General features: G+C 53.9%; 1 protein-coding gene across 1 annotated transcript; it reads right to left on the reverse strand.

Moving 5' to 3' along the window:
* Positions 1-927: 927 nt before the first annotated feature.
* CARD10 (caspase recruitment domain family member 10) lies at positions 928-14,897 on the reverse strand. The gene is made up of 20 exons (XM_071422813.1): positions 14,615-14,897; positions 14,165-14,302; positions 13,518-13,843; positions 11,515-11,697; positions 11,008-11,163; positions 10,763-10,888; positions 10,425-10,619; positions 10,188-10,325; positions 9,376-9,491; positions 9,092-9,132; positions 8,288-8,408; positions 7,650-7,830; positions 6,720-6,843; positions 6,127-6,367; positions 5,778-5,847; positions 5,340-5,439; positions 4,863-5,021; positions 2,776-2,897; positions 2,020-2,135; positions 928-1,806 (listed from the first exon to the last, which is right to left on the reverse strand). The coding sequence occupies exons 1-20, from the start codon at positions 14,895-14,897 to the stop codon at positions 1,599-1,601; spliced, it is 3,144 nt and encodes a 1,047-aa protein (XP_071278914.1). The 3' UTR covers positions 928-1,598.

Here is a 14,897-nt window from a genome sequence, read left to right on the forward strand (position 1 = left end):
TAAAAGACACAGGCAACTGGTTTAGAGCCTGAAATAACACCTCACAGGGGACTCGTGAAGATCAGCAAGTTAATCTTTGCTCAGAGCTTCACAAGTGCATGCCACCAGCAGTGCCAAACCACAGGGGCAGGGGGACACAGAGGGGACCTGATTCTGGTGCTGGCTGCCCATCTTCTCCCACTGAGCCCAGCATCAGCAGACTCTGCCTGACCTCATGCCCCAAGAGCCCCAAGCCTCCCAGAGCCACAGACTTCATTATCCTCTGGCCTGCCTCAGGAAAAACCGCCTACCACCACAACCACCACCTCTCCCCAGCATGGGTATCCTGGCACCTCTTTCCTATGGCATCTGCTAATGGTGGCTGCATAACAGGATTTGGGACCATGCAGTTTAAGTGAGCACTGCTGTGGCTGCCCAAAGCCTCCATCTTGCCCCTGCCAGAGTCTGAACCCACTCTGGCCCCATGTCAGGGTGAGAACCCCACCTTGCAGGGGCACTGTCCCCCTTTCTCCCAGCAGCATGGCTGGGCTCAGTCTCCTTGCTGCCTCCTTGCTCAGGAGGCTGAGGTAACTGGCTTGTCACGTCATGCCAACCAGGGCATGGAGGGATGCAAAGCTCTAGGGACCCCAGCCAGACACAATTCAAAACTCAAGTGAGTTTTTCCCTGACTTTCCTAAAGCACTCCGACCAACATCAGTGCTGGGGAGAGCAAGGGACTGAAAACCAGGGGCCAAGTAGAAAAAGGAGGGGACTTAGTCTGTGGCACGCTTAGCCTGCCCTCTCCCCACACTTCTTGCTGCCCTACAAGAGCAACATCAGTGCTCCCTCCCCCTCCTGGAGGGCTGGGCAGTTGGGTCTCACCTAAAGGAGGAGAAAAATATCCCATTGTACATCACCCACACCTTCCCAGTAACACACAAGCCCGCAGCCTGCCACCCATTCCCATTATGAATGGTATTTAATTCTCCTTTACAGGCGGTTTGCCAATGAAAGGCTCCATTAATAATTTACAAGCAATAAAGAGTACAGCTCTACAGCTCCTATAAAACGAGGGTTTGTTGCAACCTGAATGTCACTCCAGCCCGCCCGTGGGTCACAGGGGTATGAGCCATGCTCCCTGTGCCTTGGGGCCAGAGGCGAGGTAGATGGGAAGAGACGACCCGGAGTACACAGTGACACCGGGCAGGGGAGATGGAGGTGACAGGAGAAGAGCTCAGGAGCTTGAAATCTGTGTGAGAAATGCTCCTAGGCAGCCTGACCCCACACAGTTCCCCTACGTTCCCTGTCTGTCAGTCTGACCACATACAAGGGCAGCCCAAGGTGACAGCGAACAGCCCACAGGGGTGCTTTCCACCATGGTGGTGGAAGATGCCTTTCCAATGAAATACAGGAAGCTCAGACAGGGGACTGTTATCTGTTACTTCCTGGCTCTTGGTGGCCCTCAAAGGGGAAGAAAAGCTACCCTGGGGAGCCTTTAGCTACCAGCATCCCCTCAGGGAGGAAGAACACACTACCTGGAGGGGCTTGGGAAGGCAGGGACCTCTGAGAGCAGCTCTTGGGGACAGTAGGTGGCAGGAGCCATTCTGCTACCCCCCCATTCAGTCTTCGCCCTCCTCAATCCACAGTGGGCGGGTTTGCTCCTGGAAGATGCAGCCACGAACCACCTTGGGCAGCTCCTGGGCATGGCTCCAGGCGTGGGGCTCCACCCGGGCCCAGGAGCAGGGCAGGGTGTGGAGAGCCTGCTCCAGAGCGCGGCACATCTTCAGCACCTCCGAGTCCCGCTGGCCCGCCTTCCCCAGCAAGCTCCTACGGAGAACAGGGACAAATGTCACCCTTGGCATAAAGAGCCAGGGTGGCAAAACCACCCAGGAATGTGCTCACATGTACAGAAAGGAATTGCTCCCCTCACAGCACACACATCCAGTGCTCTCGCCTGATCCTTGTCCTGTCTCTGATCAGAGACCAGGGCTTCTCTCTCCTCCTGTGACACCCTCCATCCATGCCATGCTCTCTCCTCACCTGAGTCCTCTAACGTTCTTCTCAGTGACCTCGACATGGATAAGGATGGGGTATATTTCACTTTTAATTAGATCCCTCACACCCTCAACTCCCAGCTCTAGCAGGCAGTGTTTATTCTGGAAAGGAAATTGAATAGATTTACTGATTTAAATGGAGAAAAAACAACCCCGGCCCCTGACAGTTACATTAAATCAAACCCCATACTGTGCAATATCATTGCTTTTCCAATACTAATTCAATTAAAAGTGAGATTTATGGACAGTGCCAATAGAAAAGGAGAGAATTAAAGAGCAGGGTCACCCACTCCATCACTGCCAATCCAACCCAAGAGCTCACTGGACCCCTCTCTCAGCCACAACTCATCTTCACATCCTCTTTGTCATCTCTGTCACCCACAGCCTCACATTTCTGCCCTGAGCAGAGCTGTTGCCACTTTGTGAACATGACGAATGTGAGAGCAGCGAGGTCACTTCTGAGTATGGCACATCCCACTACCTCCCCCACAAATCCCCAGTTCCCATTTATTTTATCTGAGCTTATCAGAGACTCAGGGAAATGTCCATATCTGCTACTCCACAACTCCACAGCACCTTGACCTGAAACACTCTCCAAATTACACAACCCCCAAGCAAGCAGCTCCTTTTCTATCACCACACCACTCTCCCTCTTCCCCCACTCAGCTGCCCCCTCCTCTCCTCCAGAGTGAATGAGCTGCCCCATCCTGTCCCTTTCTCCCCACACCAAAAGCCTCAGCACCTTCTCCATTGCCTCCCGGATCATGTGGATTCGTCCGCTCTCCCTCTGGTCCTGGCGGCCAGTTCTAGGCACAGGCTGCTCCTGAGCGTGGGTTATGCTGGGATCCCCTCCTGCCAGCTTCTCTGCAAGCCAAGAGGAAATAGGGAGAGAGAGATGTCAGCCCCTTCTCGCTCCTGCACAGGCTTTCTACCTCAGATCCCACACACTGACTGCTGCACTGGTGCTTATCAAGTTCAGAGTTTACAGATTCTGGAGAGCAAGACTAATTATACAGCATCACACTTTGGGCATGGATCTCCTGCAGCTTTCTGGGAGGCAACAAGCAAGATATCACAGCTGAAGACACCTTGCATGGCAAGAGCAGCACCTTGTGTTGTATCACAGCAGCCTAAGCTGGCTCACAGACATTATCCACCCACTGCTACACTATCCCAACCCCTCCCTAACAGAGCATGGCAGAAAAATAACCACTTTATCCTGCCAGATAGGTTTTCTGCAGGGTTTGAGTGCTATACAGGCTTATACACAGCTCCTGTAAGTGAGCACCATGGCTGGGGAAGCAAGAGGAGTGGGTGTATGCTGGGTGAGTGGGAGGAAAATGGGTATGAGCTGAACCTCCTCTTGCTGGTGGCAGCCTGCTCAGAGGCAGGACAGCACACAGCAGCCAGCACCAGGAAAGCAGCAGAGAGGCGACGCTGGGACAGAGAACTGGGGGCAGAGCTGGATGAAGCAATGGTCAAAGCAAGGAGAGCCAGGTGCCCCTGGTAACTCCCAAAGGAGGCTGACACAACACACACACCCAGACCTGGCTTGGGAGCCACAGGGCCTGCACTCCAGTGTGGCTGAGGCAGGAGCCAGGCTTTACTTGCCCACCATGCTGCCCTAGGCAGCTGCCCACACTGCCACAGAAACATGAGGAGGCATCATAAAAAGGCTTTTAGGAGCTGCTTGTCCCTAAGATGGAAATAAAATAATAGTTTTAGCAGAAGGCATGTTTGGAACTGGGTCCAGAGCATGTTCCAGTTATACCAGGTTCCAGGCTGGCTGGGCAACCTCTGCCTGGTGACACAGTACTTCCTAGGCAGACCTGGATCCTGCAAAGCCGTGTTTCCTTTGCAGGCAGCAGACTCTCCTGGAAGACTGAAAGAAAATACAGGCAGCAAAGAAAAGAGAAACGGCTTGGGGCTCATGGATTATTTTCCTTCCCTCGCAGCCAGCAAAACTAGCAGGTGACAATGGAGTTTTTGCCCTCAGTGTAAGTTCCCAATCACAGTAAAAGCTTGGAAGCAGGTCCCCTGTGCAGTGTGAGGGGAACCCTGCAGAGGGCTCAACAGGACAGGATATATGGCCAAGTCACTCAGCTGAGAAGCCTAGCAGCCAAAATTTTCAGAGCCATCCTTCAGCAAACCAGAGATTTTTCACTACCTCCATCATTACCCCGCAAACAAATAAACCAACTCATTTTTCAGTCCTGCAGTTGGCAAAGGGAGAACTCTAAACACTGGGAAAAGAGAGCACTGGAGAAGTGAGGAGGAAGGAGGAAACAGGGAGTTGTCCTCTCTGAACATTCCCTATGGGAGAAATGCCCTTTCCCCAGCAGCCTCTTCAGCCGTGTGTCAGCATCACATCTCCTGGCAGAAGAGGGGGATAAAAGCTCCAAGGTTGGAGCCTCCTATTCCTGGGCAGGAAGAGCTGGCATGAAGTCAACCTGCAGATCCCACATCAGCGAGGGTTTTCATCCCTGGGAAGAGCCACCCAGAGCAGCAAGGCAATGCTACACCACTCAAGGGAAGAGAGAAGAACCCCATGTCTCAGGTGACCAGAAGGGAGGGCTGGCTTCCCAGTGGGCCAAAGGGATAGGACACAGTTAAAAACAGCAGGGAACAGGGAACATCTTGCAGACACTCAGCCCAATGAAGTGACATGTCAACAAGCATTACATGGGAAGACCAAAAGATTCCCACACATATCCTCTGAAGAGAGATCTCATGGGCTTTTCAAGACTCCGATGAGACCATAACTCAACCTTCCAAGAAAGGAGCAGCTCTTCAGTGAAACAGACTGAGCAGCCACATGTTTCTGCCTACCTGCTGGGCACACGTGGAAGTCCAGGCGAGAGGTGGGCAGGTCCAGCAGGTTCCTGATGAGCCGTGGTGCAATGCAGCTTGGCAACAGCACCACGGGACGGGGTGTCTTGACCACCACAGGGCGCACCAGGCTGTAAGGCTTCAAGTTCGTGTTTGGGTCTGGAAGACAACATTGAAAAGAGAAAGCCAAAGGTGAGAACACAGGAGACCAGGACAGCCTACAGACCACCCCAGCGTTCTGTACCACCTCCTCATCCTGAATCATGGAGGCACCTACCGAATCATCTTATGTCCCAGGAGAGACCCTACCCTGGTTACAACACTCACTCATGGACAGATACCCTGGATGTAGACCCCTGCCCATTTTCTGGGACTCCCTTGAGTTACGCAGCAGTATATTCTCCACAAAAAGTTGGATGGCCAGGGGACAACTGGGTCTCCAAGGGTGACAGAGCAGGCACAGGGCTAACAGCTCACCTGAGCAGGGGTCCAGCCACAGCTGCTGGGGAGGCTGTTCTGGGCTCTTCTGTGGTTTGGATTTCACCAAGCGCAGCTGGCCCAAGGCCCGTTTCTTTAGCTGAGGAGAAAGTGAGGGCAATTAGTCTGAGAGCACTGCCCTTTTCACACACATGAAAAACTGGCTGCAGAATATCCTCTGACAAAAAGGATGGAGCACCCTTACAAAAAGCAAGGAACTAGGACTGCCATCCATTAGGTTCAGTCTGGGAAGTGGGGAAGTGGTAGAAAAGCAGCCAGAGAGCAGTAACACTGCGTGGCCTAAAAGCTTTGTTTGCTAACCCATCTGCCACCTCTGTACAAGTTGGTTTACCAACAGAGTGGGGCAGATTGTCTCTGAGGTGGTGAGATGGCCATGGGCACACACCACAGCTATCATCACCCACTTCTTTGGCTTACAGTATTTCTGTGGCCTCTCTGCTGCCCAGGCATCTGGTGCTTCTCCTGGATCTTCAAAAGCTGATGAGCCCTGAAAAGACAAAGAGCTTGCACTCAAGCAACTCCAGAAGCCCCAGGGACCATAGCCTGCAGGGATCCTCTTCACCAATCCCACAGACCTGCTGAAGCACAGACATATCAAAGCCCTCACTCAACCTCCCAGTCCCTCAAATGCTCCCAAACACTACCACACTGGTCCCTGAACAAGACTCAGTCATGCTACACCACCAAGAGAGCCCCAGGACTGCTAGGGGATGGCCAGCACAGACAAGGGGCAGGCAGCCCCTGCCTCCCTCCTCGTGCTGGTTACCTGCTGTAGTTGGGCACCGTGCCCTTGTCCAGGTCCCGCAGGGTCAGGGGGTCGACGCGGGAGCAGTACCACTCCAGGCGGCCCCTGTGCATGGTGTCCGTGACGTGCAGGATCTCCCGACACCTCACGCACAGCGCGTACGGGTCTGACGGCTCCAGGAGCGACACGTTGGTGCGCATGTAGAACGAGTCCCCGGAAAACTTCTTCCCTTCCTCCAGGGCTGCCCGCAGAGGCTGGTATCCTGGAGCACAGAACACATGGCACCACAGGTGGGGACGCAGTAGACAACAGTCACCAGTAAGAAAGCCAAGTCCCCAGCACAGTTGTGACGCTCTGGATTGGGGTTGGGGTGCAGAGGAGGCAAACAGACAGAAGGTCTGTACCTCTGTCCCGAAACTCAGAGGATGCACAAGTCACACCAGAGAGGGAAAGCTACTGGAGCTATGGCCAACCCCTGTGTCTGACATGGTGGCCTAGGACCAAACAGGAGAGGAGAGAGAATAACTGAGATTAATCTCCAGGTTTAGGTGGAGGGTCTAGAAAGGGAGGCAGAGAGCTCAGGTTCAAAGCTGATGTAGCTGCCAGCACCTTACCTTCTAGGTCAAGCTGAAAGATGAGACTAGACGGTTCATCCCAGTGCAGCAGGCTCAGGTAGGCAACCTCCCGTGTGCAGTTCTCCAGAGAAAGCACCTCTTCCTTCAGCAATGGCACCCTCAGCTAGCAAGGACCTGATGCCGTTAGACCTAAGGGCTGGAATAGCACGCACCCCCCAGGCTCCCTCACCCATCAGGGTTACACAAAAGGTTTTACAGAGTGAGGCAGGTCTGGGAAAAACTGTATCTGAGGACCTGGCATCCTCAGTCTGCCTCTGGCTGATACCTGCTGCCAGCCATCACCCAGTCTGGATGGTGGGCTGTTGTGAAAGGAAATGTGTGTGTGCATGAACATGTGTGGGAGCAGGAGCACTGGTTTGTTTTCAGTTACAGGTGGGATATTAATTCAAGTAGTGCAGCTGTATTTCAAGTGGTGTCATTCTTGGCAAAAGAAATGCCCTTCCCTCCTTCCAGGAGCCTTCTTCAGAGCAATTATTCTCTGTAACTCAGGAGGGTCACAAAGGCCTGAGAAATCTTGCTCCAGAATTGATTGGTTTGTGATGGCCATGTGCAGGATGCAAACTGCTCTGAAAAGCCACAAGGTGACAGACACAAAGGTGAGGGACACAAAGCTGTACTGGCATCTTAATTGTGTGACTCATTTTTTTTTTTCTCCCTTCCCACAGCTCAAGGAAGGGTTTCAGAAGGTCTTGGCATTTTTACATGCACAGGTACACTCAAGTACTATGAGACCTGGGTGGGTGTTTGTGCTGTGTAAGTTCTAGACAGGGGGCAGCCCTGGAAAATAAGAGAAATAGAGGTGGACTTCAAGCTGGGGAGAGGTCATCTTGCACTGGGGATCACTCTACACTCCTTGCATCATCTCAGGTACTCTGCAAACCCACAAAAGGAGCCCATTCCCAGACTCACCTCAAGGAGCCGGCACCCTTCCCTGAGTCCTGCTTTTTCAGCCTGTGAGCCCGGCTTGACCCACTGGACATAAATTCCTGTCCTGTTCCCTCCAAGGATGGAGATGTCTGCTCCAAGCCTCTTCTCCTGGGGTGAGGGGTGGCTGGGATGACCCACACTAGTGAGCTGCACCACCAGTGACCTGGCAAGGAGAAATGCCAAGTCTGGCAACTGAGGTTTACTGCCTTTTCTAAGAGCCAGTCCCCCAGGCCTTGTGTCCAGCTACAGCAGCACAGAGCTCGTGACTCACCAGGGCACACAGAGCTGACAAGGCCCCACAGCCCCTTCTATCCCACCAGCCCCACCACCAAAGCCAAGCTGGGTTCCCACAGTCCTTCCCCACCTAGGCACTTGCATGTCCAGCCCAGAGCAACATCTCCACCCCTGCCATAACCAATAGAATGGTGCAAAAAATTGAAGTCCAGCTAGGAAGCCAGGACTGTAGGATCTTCATTTCTCGCCTCTCCCACTAGCAAGAAAGGGCCTGCAACTGCAAGGGAGGGGCAGAAAGGAAGGGCCTCCCAAGCATAGTCCCTGGCACCACAAAATGCCCCCTCAAGCACCACCACAGAGTGTCCCGCTCAGAGAGCAGCAGTCACCTCCTGGTGACCTCCTTGCGTCTGGAAAGCGTGGACAAGCAGATCTCCGACTTCACCCTGGTGTAGGTGCTGCTGGAAGAAGAGGAGAAGGCCCCCAGAAAGGTGCCAGGAAAACTGCTGCCTAGGAAAGAGCAAAAGGGAGAGGGAGCACTTTACCTGTGCTAATGCTACAGGGAGCTCATGCTCTGGGGGTGGCAAGGGTCTGCCATCCTCTCCTGACCATTTTCTAACATCTAATTGGGAAACTGAGGTTGCAGGAAGGCTTTGAATAGTCATCCTTAATAAAAGGGTTTCCCGTGTTTCCTGACAACAAGCAAATATTCATTGCCTTCATCAGCATTTGGTCAGAAGGCAGCAGCAGCCAGGGCCACCTGGATGTGCCCAGAGATCAGCCACCAGCACCCACCACAGGACCTGCCAGCACCAGGAAGCAGGATGCTCCTATTCACTCCAGGAGATTTACAACCCATCACACAGGTAGTAGCAGGTGAAGGGAGCATCCAGTAACACCTCAGGGCAAAAGTATTTCCCTCTTCTATTACCTCCTCCCCTCACCAGCTCTCCATGAGCCAAACAGAGCTGATGCAAACAGCTACCTGCTCTGCAGAGGAAAAGCCAGCTTTTCCAGCTGCTGTGCCTGACAAGGCACGGGGGGATATGAGGGGCCATTGTACCATGCTACAGGTTCAGAGCCCTCACAATGAGCTGCACAAACCAGAGGTGTGAGGGAGGGCCACTTGTCCAACCCCTCTCCCCACAGCCCCCACTCCTTTTTAGCTAAGCCCGTTGAGGAAAGCCTTGTACCTGTTCCATCTTCCATGCTGCTAAAGGAGCCACAGGACAAGCTAGAAAAGAGACACAAAATGGATCTGTAAGGTAGTGGCTTTTCCAAAGCCTGTTTGCGTTCCATTCTCAATCTCAGCTCCACAGACTTCCCCACCACCCCCAAGCACCCCTGGAGCCACCACACAACCTCCCAACAGCCCTTCCACTCAGTTCCCACTCCAGGTTCTCTCATAACCCTGCCAGGCATTTCTTCCTGGACGCCAGGATGCCGACAGAGGAGCCAAGCAGCCCTCAGCAATCACCTTTTGTGGGGCATGCACCTCTCCTCCCGCTGCCGACGGAGGATGGAGCCGATGCAGGGAGGGAAGGGGAAGGTGGAAAGGCGGTTGATATCCTTCTCACTGTCGGGAGTCTCATCCTTGGGCAGAGTGAGAGACATGCATGCTAACACCAACACCCAGCACCATTTCTCCCCTCCCTTCAGGCCAAGGGAGCAAACAGCTCCTTGGCTACCACAGCCCTCTTTGGGATAATCCACATCCCTCCAAACTCCTGGGGGCACCTTGTTTTCCCTAGCAGATAGCTCAGCTAGAGGTCCATGACACTGCATCCCCATCTTTTTGCAAAGCACAAGCTGTGGGAGCAGTAGCAGATGAACAGACTATCCAAACCTAGTCCTTATATTTCTGTTTTAGCCACCACACACCCAGAGGTGTGAGTAACCTGTGGCACTGCCCATTTCAGGGTGCTCTGGGATGACAGTTCAAGGAGTCAAAGGAAAGAACCTGACTCCATTAAAAACACGATGCTGCTACAGAGTTCAAAAGAGTCCAGATTTCTCCTCCAACATGTGTAGATTAAACAGCATTTTAGGGAGGATAGCGTCTTACACAAGGCTGTTGGTTTCTAGGGTGTCATATGGAATGAAGGGTTTTCACACACTTTAGGGCAGGACTGGCCAGTTTGTTAGAGACTGAGAGCTTCGCATCTGAGATCTGCTCACACCTTACACACCAAGTCTCACGATGAAGCCACTCCAATGCCAGTATGCCCTTCCTGAGCAGTGTCTCCACTACCTCAGCTGAGGGCCAGCCTCACGTGGTCAAGCACTCACCATGCTCTGAATGGCTGAATCTCCTGGGAATGGGGTGACAGAAGTCCCCAGGGTATCCATGAGTCCATTTGCAGGGCTGTCTATGAGGCTCCAGGTGCTGCTGAGGTTGGAGCAGAGGGAGTAGGAAGAGCTGCACATCTGGGAAAGAAGGGACTGCATCATCCCATTTGCATCCTCCAGAAATCAGCCCTGACCCCTTTGCCTTCCCTCTTTCCCCTTCCTTCTAGCCACCCTCACCTTGCTGAGGCTGCGGCTGCCTTGGCAGCGCTGCAGCTGTGCCTCCAGCGTGCTATTCAGCCCTTCTGCCTGGCTCAGTTTGCTTAGGAGCTCATCCCGCTCCTCCTCCAGAGCCCGCACTCGTTTGCGGTACTGGTCCTTCTCAATCAGGCTCTGGGAGTATTGCAGCTGCACCCCATCACGGCTCTGGATGGCCTGCAAGGAGCCAGAGAGCGAGAAAAGACACAGAACCACACTGCTGATCCACACCTCCCACCCTGGCATGGCTGCACGAGATCCACTGGGGAAGGAGAGGTATCCAGAGCCCTGTTCTTGCTGGGCAGTCACAAGCAATTTACCTGGTCCCGCTCTTTTTCGATCTCCTCCAGCTGCAGCAGCACTGTGTTCATGCGATGCTTGTAGAGATCACAGTCCTTCTGCAGCGTTCTGTATTTCAGCTGCAGATCTTCCACCTCCTGGAGGTACTGGTAACAGCAAGCAATGAGCATTAGCTTTCCTGAAAGCAACTGCCTTACAGCATCCCTCCCCTCTCCTCCAGGCCCTGCTTGGTGTGCAGGGACAGAGGTGGTCATGAATGCTCTACCTTATCCCTCAGCTCTTCAGCCCACTGCAGCTCATTCTGTAGGGAGTTGAGTTTCTGACAGAGGTCCTGCCGGTCATCTTGGGCTTCCTTCCAGTCATGCTCCAGGATGTCCAGGAGGATCTGCTCAGAGCCTGGCACTGGGCCCTCACCGGGTTTCTAAGAGGCAAGAAGGCACTGTAACTGCACCACAAGCACCAAGGGAGCAACAGAGCAGAGCAGTGACTGGCAGATTGGAACAACTGCCATCATCATGCAGCATCAATCTGCTGTGCACTCCAAGGCACAAAGTCCCACTTGTGAGCCCAACCAAGAATTCCAGAGCTGGAAAAAAGCACCCATCACTACCTGGACACAATGGCAGCCATCACAGCCAAGCAATATGCTCGAAGGATGGGACAGGCCAGCCCAAACCAACAATTTCCCCATCTTTCCAGTGGCTATGTAAACAGCACTGGAGATGGCCCAGGAAAGGAGGTGACCTGGAGCCTGCCCTGCCCTGGCAGGTACCTGCAGCATGCCCTGCAGCTCCTGCAGCGATGCCGTGAGCCGCTGGTTCTCAGCCCACAGCTCAGACACGGTGTCAGGCTGGGCCCGCTCCTCCGCCTCTCGCTGGGGCGCTGCCGACGCCTGTCTCCGCAGCAGGCTGCACTCCTCCTCCAGGCTGGACACTTTGCATTTCAGCTGGTCCACCTGCAACCCAGGGAAGAAACAGTCTAACACACATGGCCCTGCACCTCTGCCTTACTAGGAGAGCGAAGCAGAGAAGGTGCTGAGAAGAAAACAGGTCTGGAGGCAAGTAAGGCATGGGAGGCAACCACAGGCAACCATGTGAAGGAGTATCCTACTGCTGGGCTGAGGTTAGAGCACAGCTGCACTCAAAAGCTTCTCCCTCAGGGAAAGGAGGAAGAAGCACTTGCACAAGCATATTCAGGATCATCTCTTGGTGCAACAACTTTCTTGCTACCCCGAGGGCATCCACAGTGCAGCCGGACTTGACCGTGGGTGGACAAGGGACCTCTGGTGCGCAGCTGTGAGTAACTCAAAGATTCCTAGAGCAGCTGAGAAACAAATTCACAGCAGCAAAATCCACTGGAGGCTACTCAGTGTGGGAGGCCACCTCTGGCCTGGAGGTGTTTGAGGCTCAAGCTGCTGGAGGCTGCAGAGTACTACAGGGGCATCATCATTCCCTGGCCTGGTCCCACCTTCCTCCACCAACATGTCTCATCAACAGGAGACAGCAGAGGACAGTGACTTTTAAGGATAAGAAAGGTCCTCCCAGACCTGTAATGAATGATAAGATCAATCAGAGAACCAATTTCACAGGTAAGGCTTTGAGAGGAAATGGGACAGGACAAGCCTATCAAAGCCACCAAGAAGCACTGCCAAAATTACCAAGGAGGGATTCAGGAACTGAATTACTTCTGTGAATGTGCCCAAAAGACCTACAATGACTTTTGGGGACCAGACACTTCTGGACTCAAGACTCAGGAGGGGAAGGCAAGCTGAGACTCTGCTTCCAGGGGGATTTCTTCAGCCCACAGTTACCTTCAAATGATTCACCTCCCTGTTCCAAAGAGGCCCAGGAGAGCTGGCATTGTCAGGAATACAGAAAAAAAGGTAGGGGAGGATCCTGCCACTGGCAGAACAGAATGAGGTATGAAAGGAAATCACAAGGCTCTGTGAGAGGTCCAGGCCCAGACTGGTAGGGGGAATGCCAGGAGGCAGCAGAGCACTTAAAAACACAGGTTATTAATAGGTTCAAGGTAGGGCTGTCCTTGCCCAGGCAGGAAATGGGTGCATGTTTGCAGGAGGTGAGAGCCTGGCAGCTGGAGTGCAGTGTCATGAATTCCTGCAGCTATGCAGGGCATGAGTCTTACAAACGTCATGAGAGACATGAGGAGGCGGTGGGGAGTGGCAGGGGGAATGGAGTCTAAGCCAAAAGGCTCCTAAGCTCAGCAAGGCAGGCTGGGCAGCTCCAGGCAGCACACATACACACCCAGTGTGAGTGGCTACACAGCCACTGGCCTCCCTAGGGAGAGGAAAACGCAAACCCTTGAAGGGGAAAAAGTAAATACAAACACACAGCTTGACAGCGTGGAGCTGCCCGCTGCCTGCCTGTGATGCCCAGAGAGCAGTGCAGGCAGCACAGGCAGGACCACACAGGGCATCTTGTGGTGCCAGCAGCCAGGCTGAGCATCAAGGGATGCCAGGGAAGACATCAGCCCTGCTTCTGGCTCCTCTAGAGATATACCTCCAACCACACCAGGTGGCAGGAGCTGGTGATGCATCTCCAGCTGCCCCCGGTCATGGTGAGCCTCCTGCACTGTGCCCATGCCTCAGCCTCTCTGCAGGGCACATTTCCACCAAGAGCAGGGCAGGATCCCCGTCATGCATCCTGTGTGCCATCAGCTCCTTCACGCTCTCAAGGCACCACGTGCAGACATCCATGGGCCATCAGAGCCCCACCACATCCTGCTGCCCACCCCTGTGCTCCCTCCCCAGGATCCCACCAGCAGCTGCAGGTCCCTGCTCCGCAGCACGGCCACATTCTTCTCCTCGCAGAGCTGCGCGTAGCGCATGGCCATCATGTAGTTCTCGTCCTTCAGCCTCAGCAGCTCCACGCTGTTGGAGTCCCACTCCTCTCTCAGCCGCTGGCAGCGCTCCTGCACCTTCAGGAGTTCCTTCAGCTGCTGTTCCAGTCGGACCTGCTCTTGCTCCAATGCCTGGTTTTTCACCTGGAGCTGGTGTTCCTTCAGCAGGTGCTCTTTCCGCTGAGCCCTCACTTTCTTCACCTCCATCATCAGGAACTGAGTTAGTCCCTCAGGGCCTTCCTCATCTGGGGAGAGAAAAAGGAGAACCTGTTCCTGGCTGCTGAAACAGGGGTAACCCCAAGAAACAGATTTGCCCAATGCTCTGTTTTCCACAAGGGGTGACAAGTCCTCCTGAGGGTTTACAGCCCTTGCTGTCCCAGGCTTATGGCACCAGTCTGTCACACCTGTATACATGGCCCCCTCCCTGCCAGTTCCAGAGTACAGAACTGTCCTCACACACTGGCAGCATGAACCTGGTTTTAAGAAGACACATGAACTTGCACAAAATTTTCTGGCCCTTCTCATGCAAGCAGCAGCTGAAGGGAGAACAGAGCACCTGCTCCTACCCAGGATCATAGAGCAGCGCTGGGCTGGCTCCCTCCCCGTGAGCCGTGTGTAGTGCTCCGGGTAGTAAAACTCCAAGGATTCCAGGAAGGCTTCGTAGCCTCGCTTTCCACGGCGCCGAAGGATGTCCATCAGGTAACCTGGAAGAACAGATAAAGTAGTTAACTAGGATGAATTCCCTGCAAAACAGAGAACACTGTGTATCCTCACTTCATGATATGAAAATAGCATCTCCATCAGTTCTACTTCCATCCACAAAAATGGGAGTGGCGAGAGGAGGGAGAATGAGGTGAGAGCACTGCCCTCTTCTGTGTGCATGCAGGGGGAGGCCCTGGGTACAGAGCACCTCAGAGAACAACAAAGCACAGTGTGTGCAGCATCCACTCTGTGTCAGAACCACGCTATCCCCCCAAACCAGGCCCATCCAAGTGCAAGTTTGTGTCTTCTCCCACCTGTCTGGTTGCTCTTGCAAGGGAATCGGCAGGAGTTCAGCACCTCCTCCTCATCCTGCTCGTCTATGACACGGCACTGGCGCAGGTACGGCGTCAGCTTGGCCGGGTTCAGGGAGCGGGTCAGCTGGTGTCGGGCACTCTCGATCTTCTCCCAGATGGTGTCCTCCTCCTCCTCCTGCTCTGAGAGGCTGCTGGCTTGGAGAGGTGCATTCTCCACGGCTGGAAGGATAAAAGGAAAGGAGAAAATGATGAGGAATGATGGAGAAGCACGGGTAGAAGGCAT

The sequence above is a fragment of the Agelaius tricolor genome, unplaced genomic scaffold (genome assembly GCF_023055355.1).
Source record: "Agelaius tricolor isolate 1412-34295 unplaced genomic scaffold, bAgeTri1.0.p SCAF_3, whole genome shotgun sequence".
Taxonomy (NCBI): domain Eukaryota; kingdom Metazoa; phylum Chordata; class Aves; order Passeriformes; family Icteridae; genus Agelaius; species Agelaius tricolor.

Coding starts and splice junctions, on each gene's coding strand:
- CARD10 (XM_071422813.1), bottom strand. CDS start 14,897: ATGCCTTCTACCCGTGCTTCTCCATCATTCCTCATCATTTTCTCCTTT. Junction 13,844..14,164: donor GCGCTGCTCTATGATCCTGG/GTAGGAGCAGGT, acceptor TTCTCTCCCCAG/ATGAGGAAGGCCCTGAGGGA. Junction 10,326..10,424: donor GCAGCCGCAGCCTCAGCAAG/GTGAGGGTGGCT, acceptor CTTCTTTCCCAG/ATGTGCAGCTCTTCCTACTC.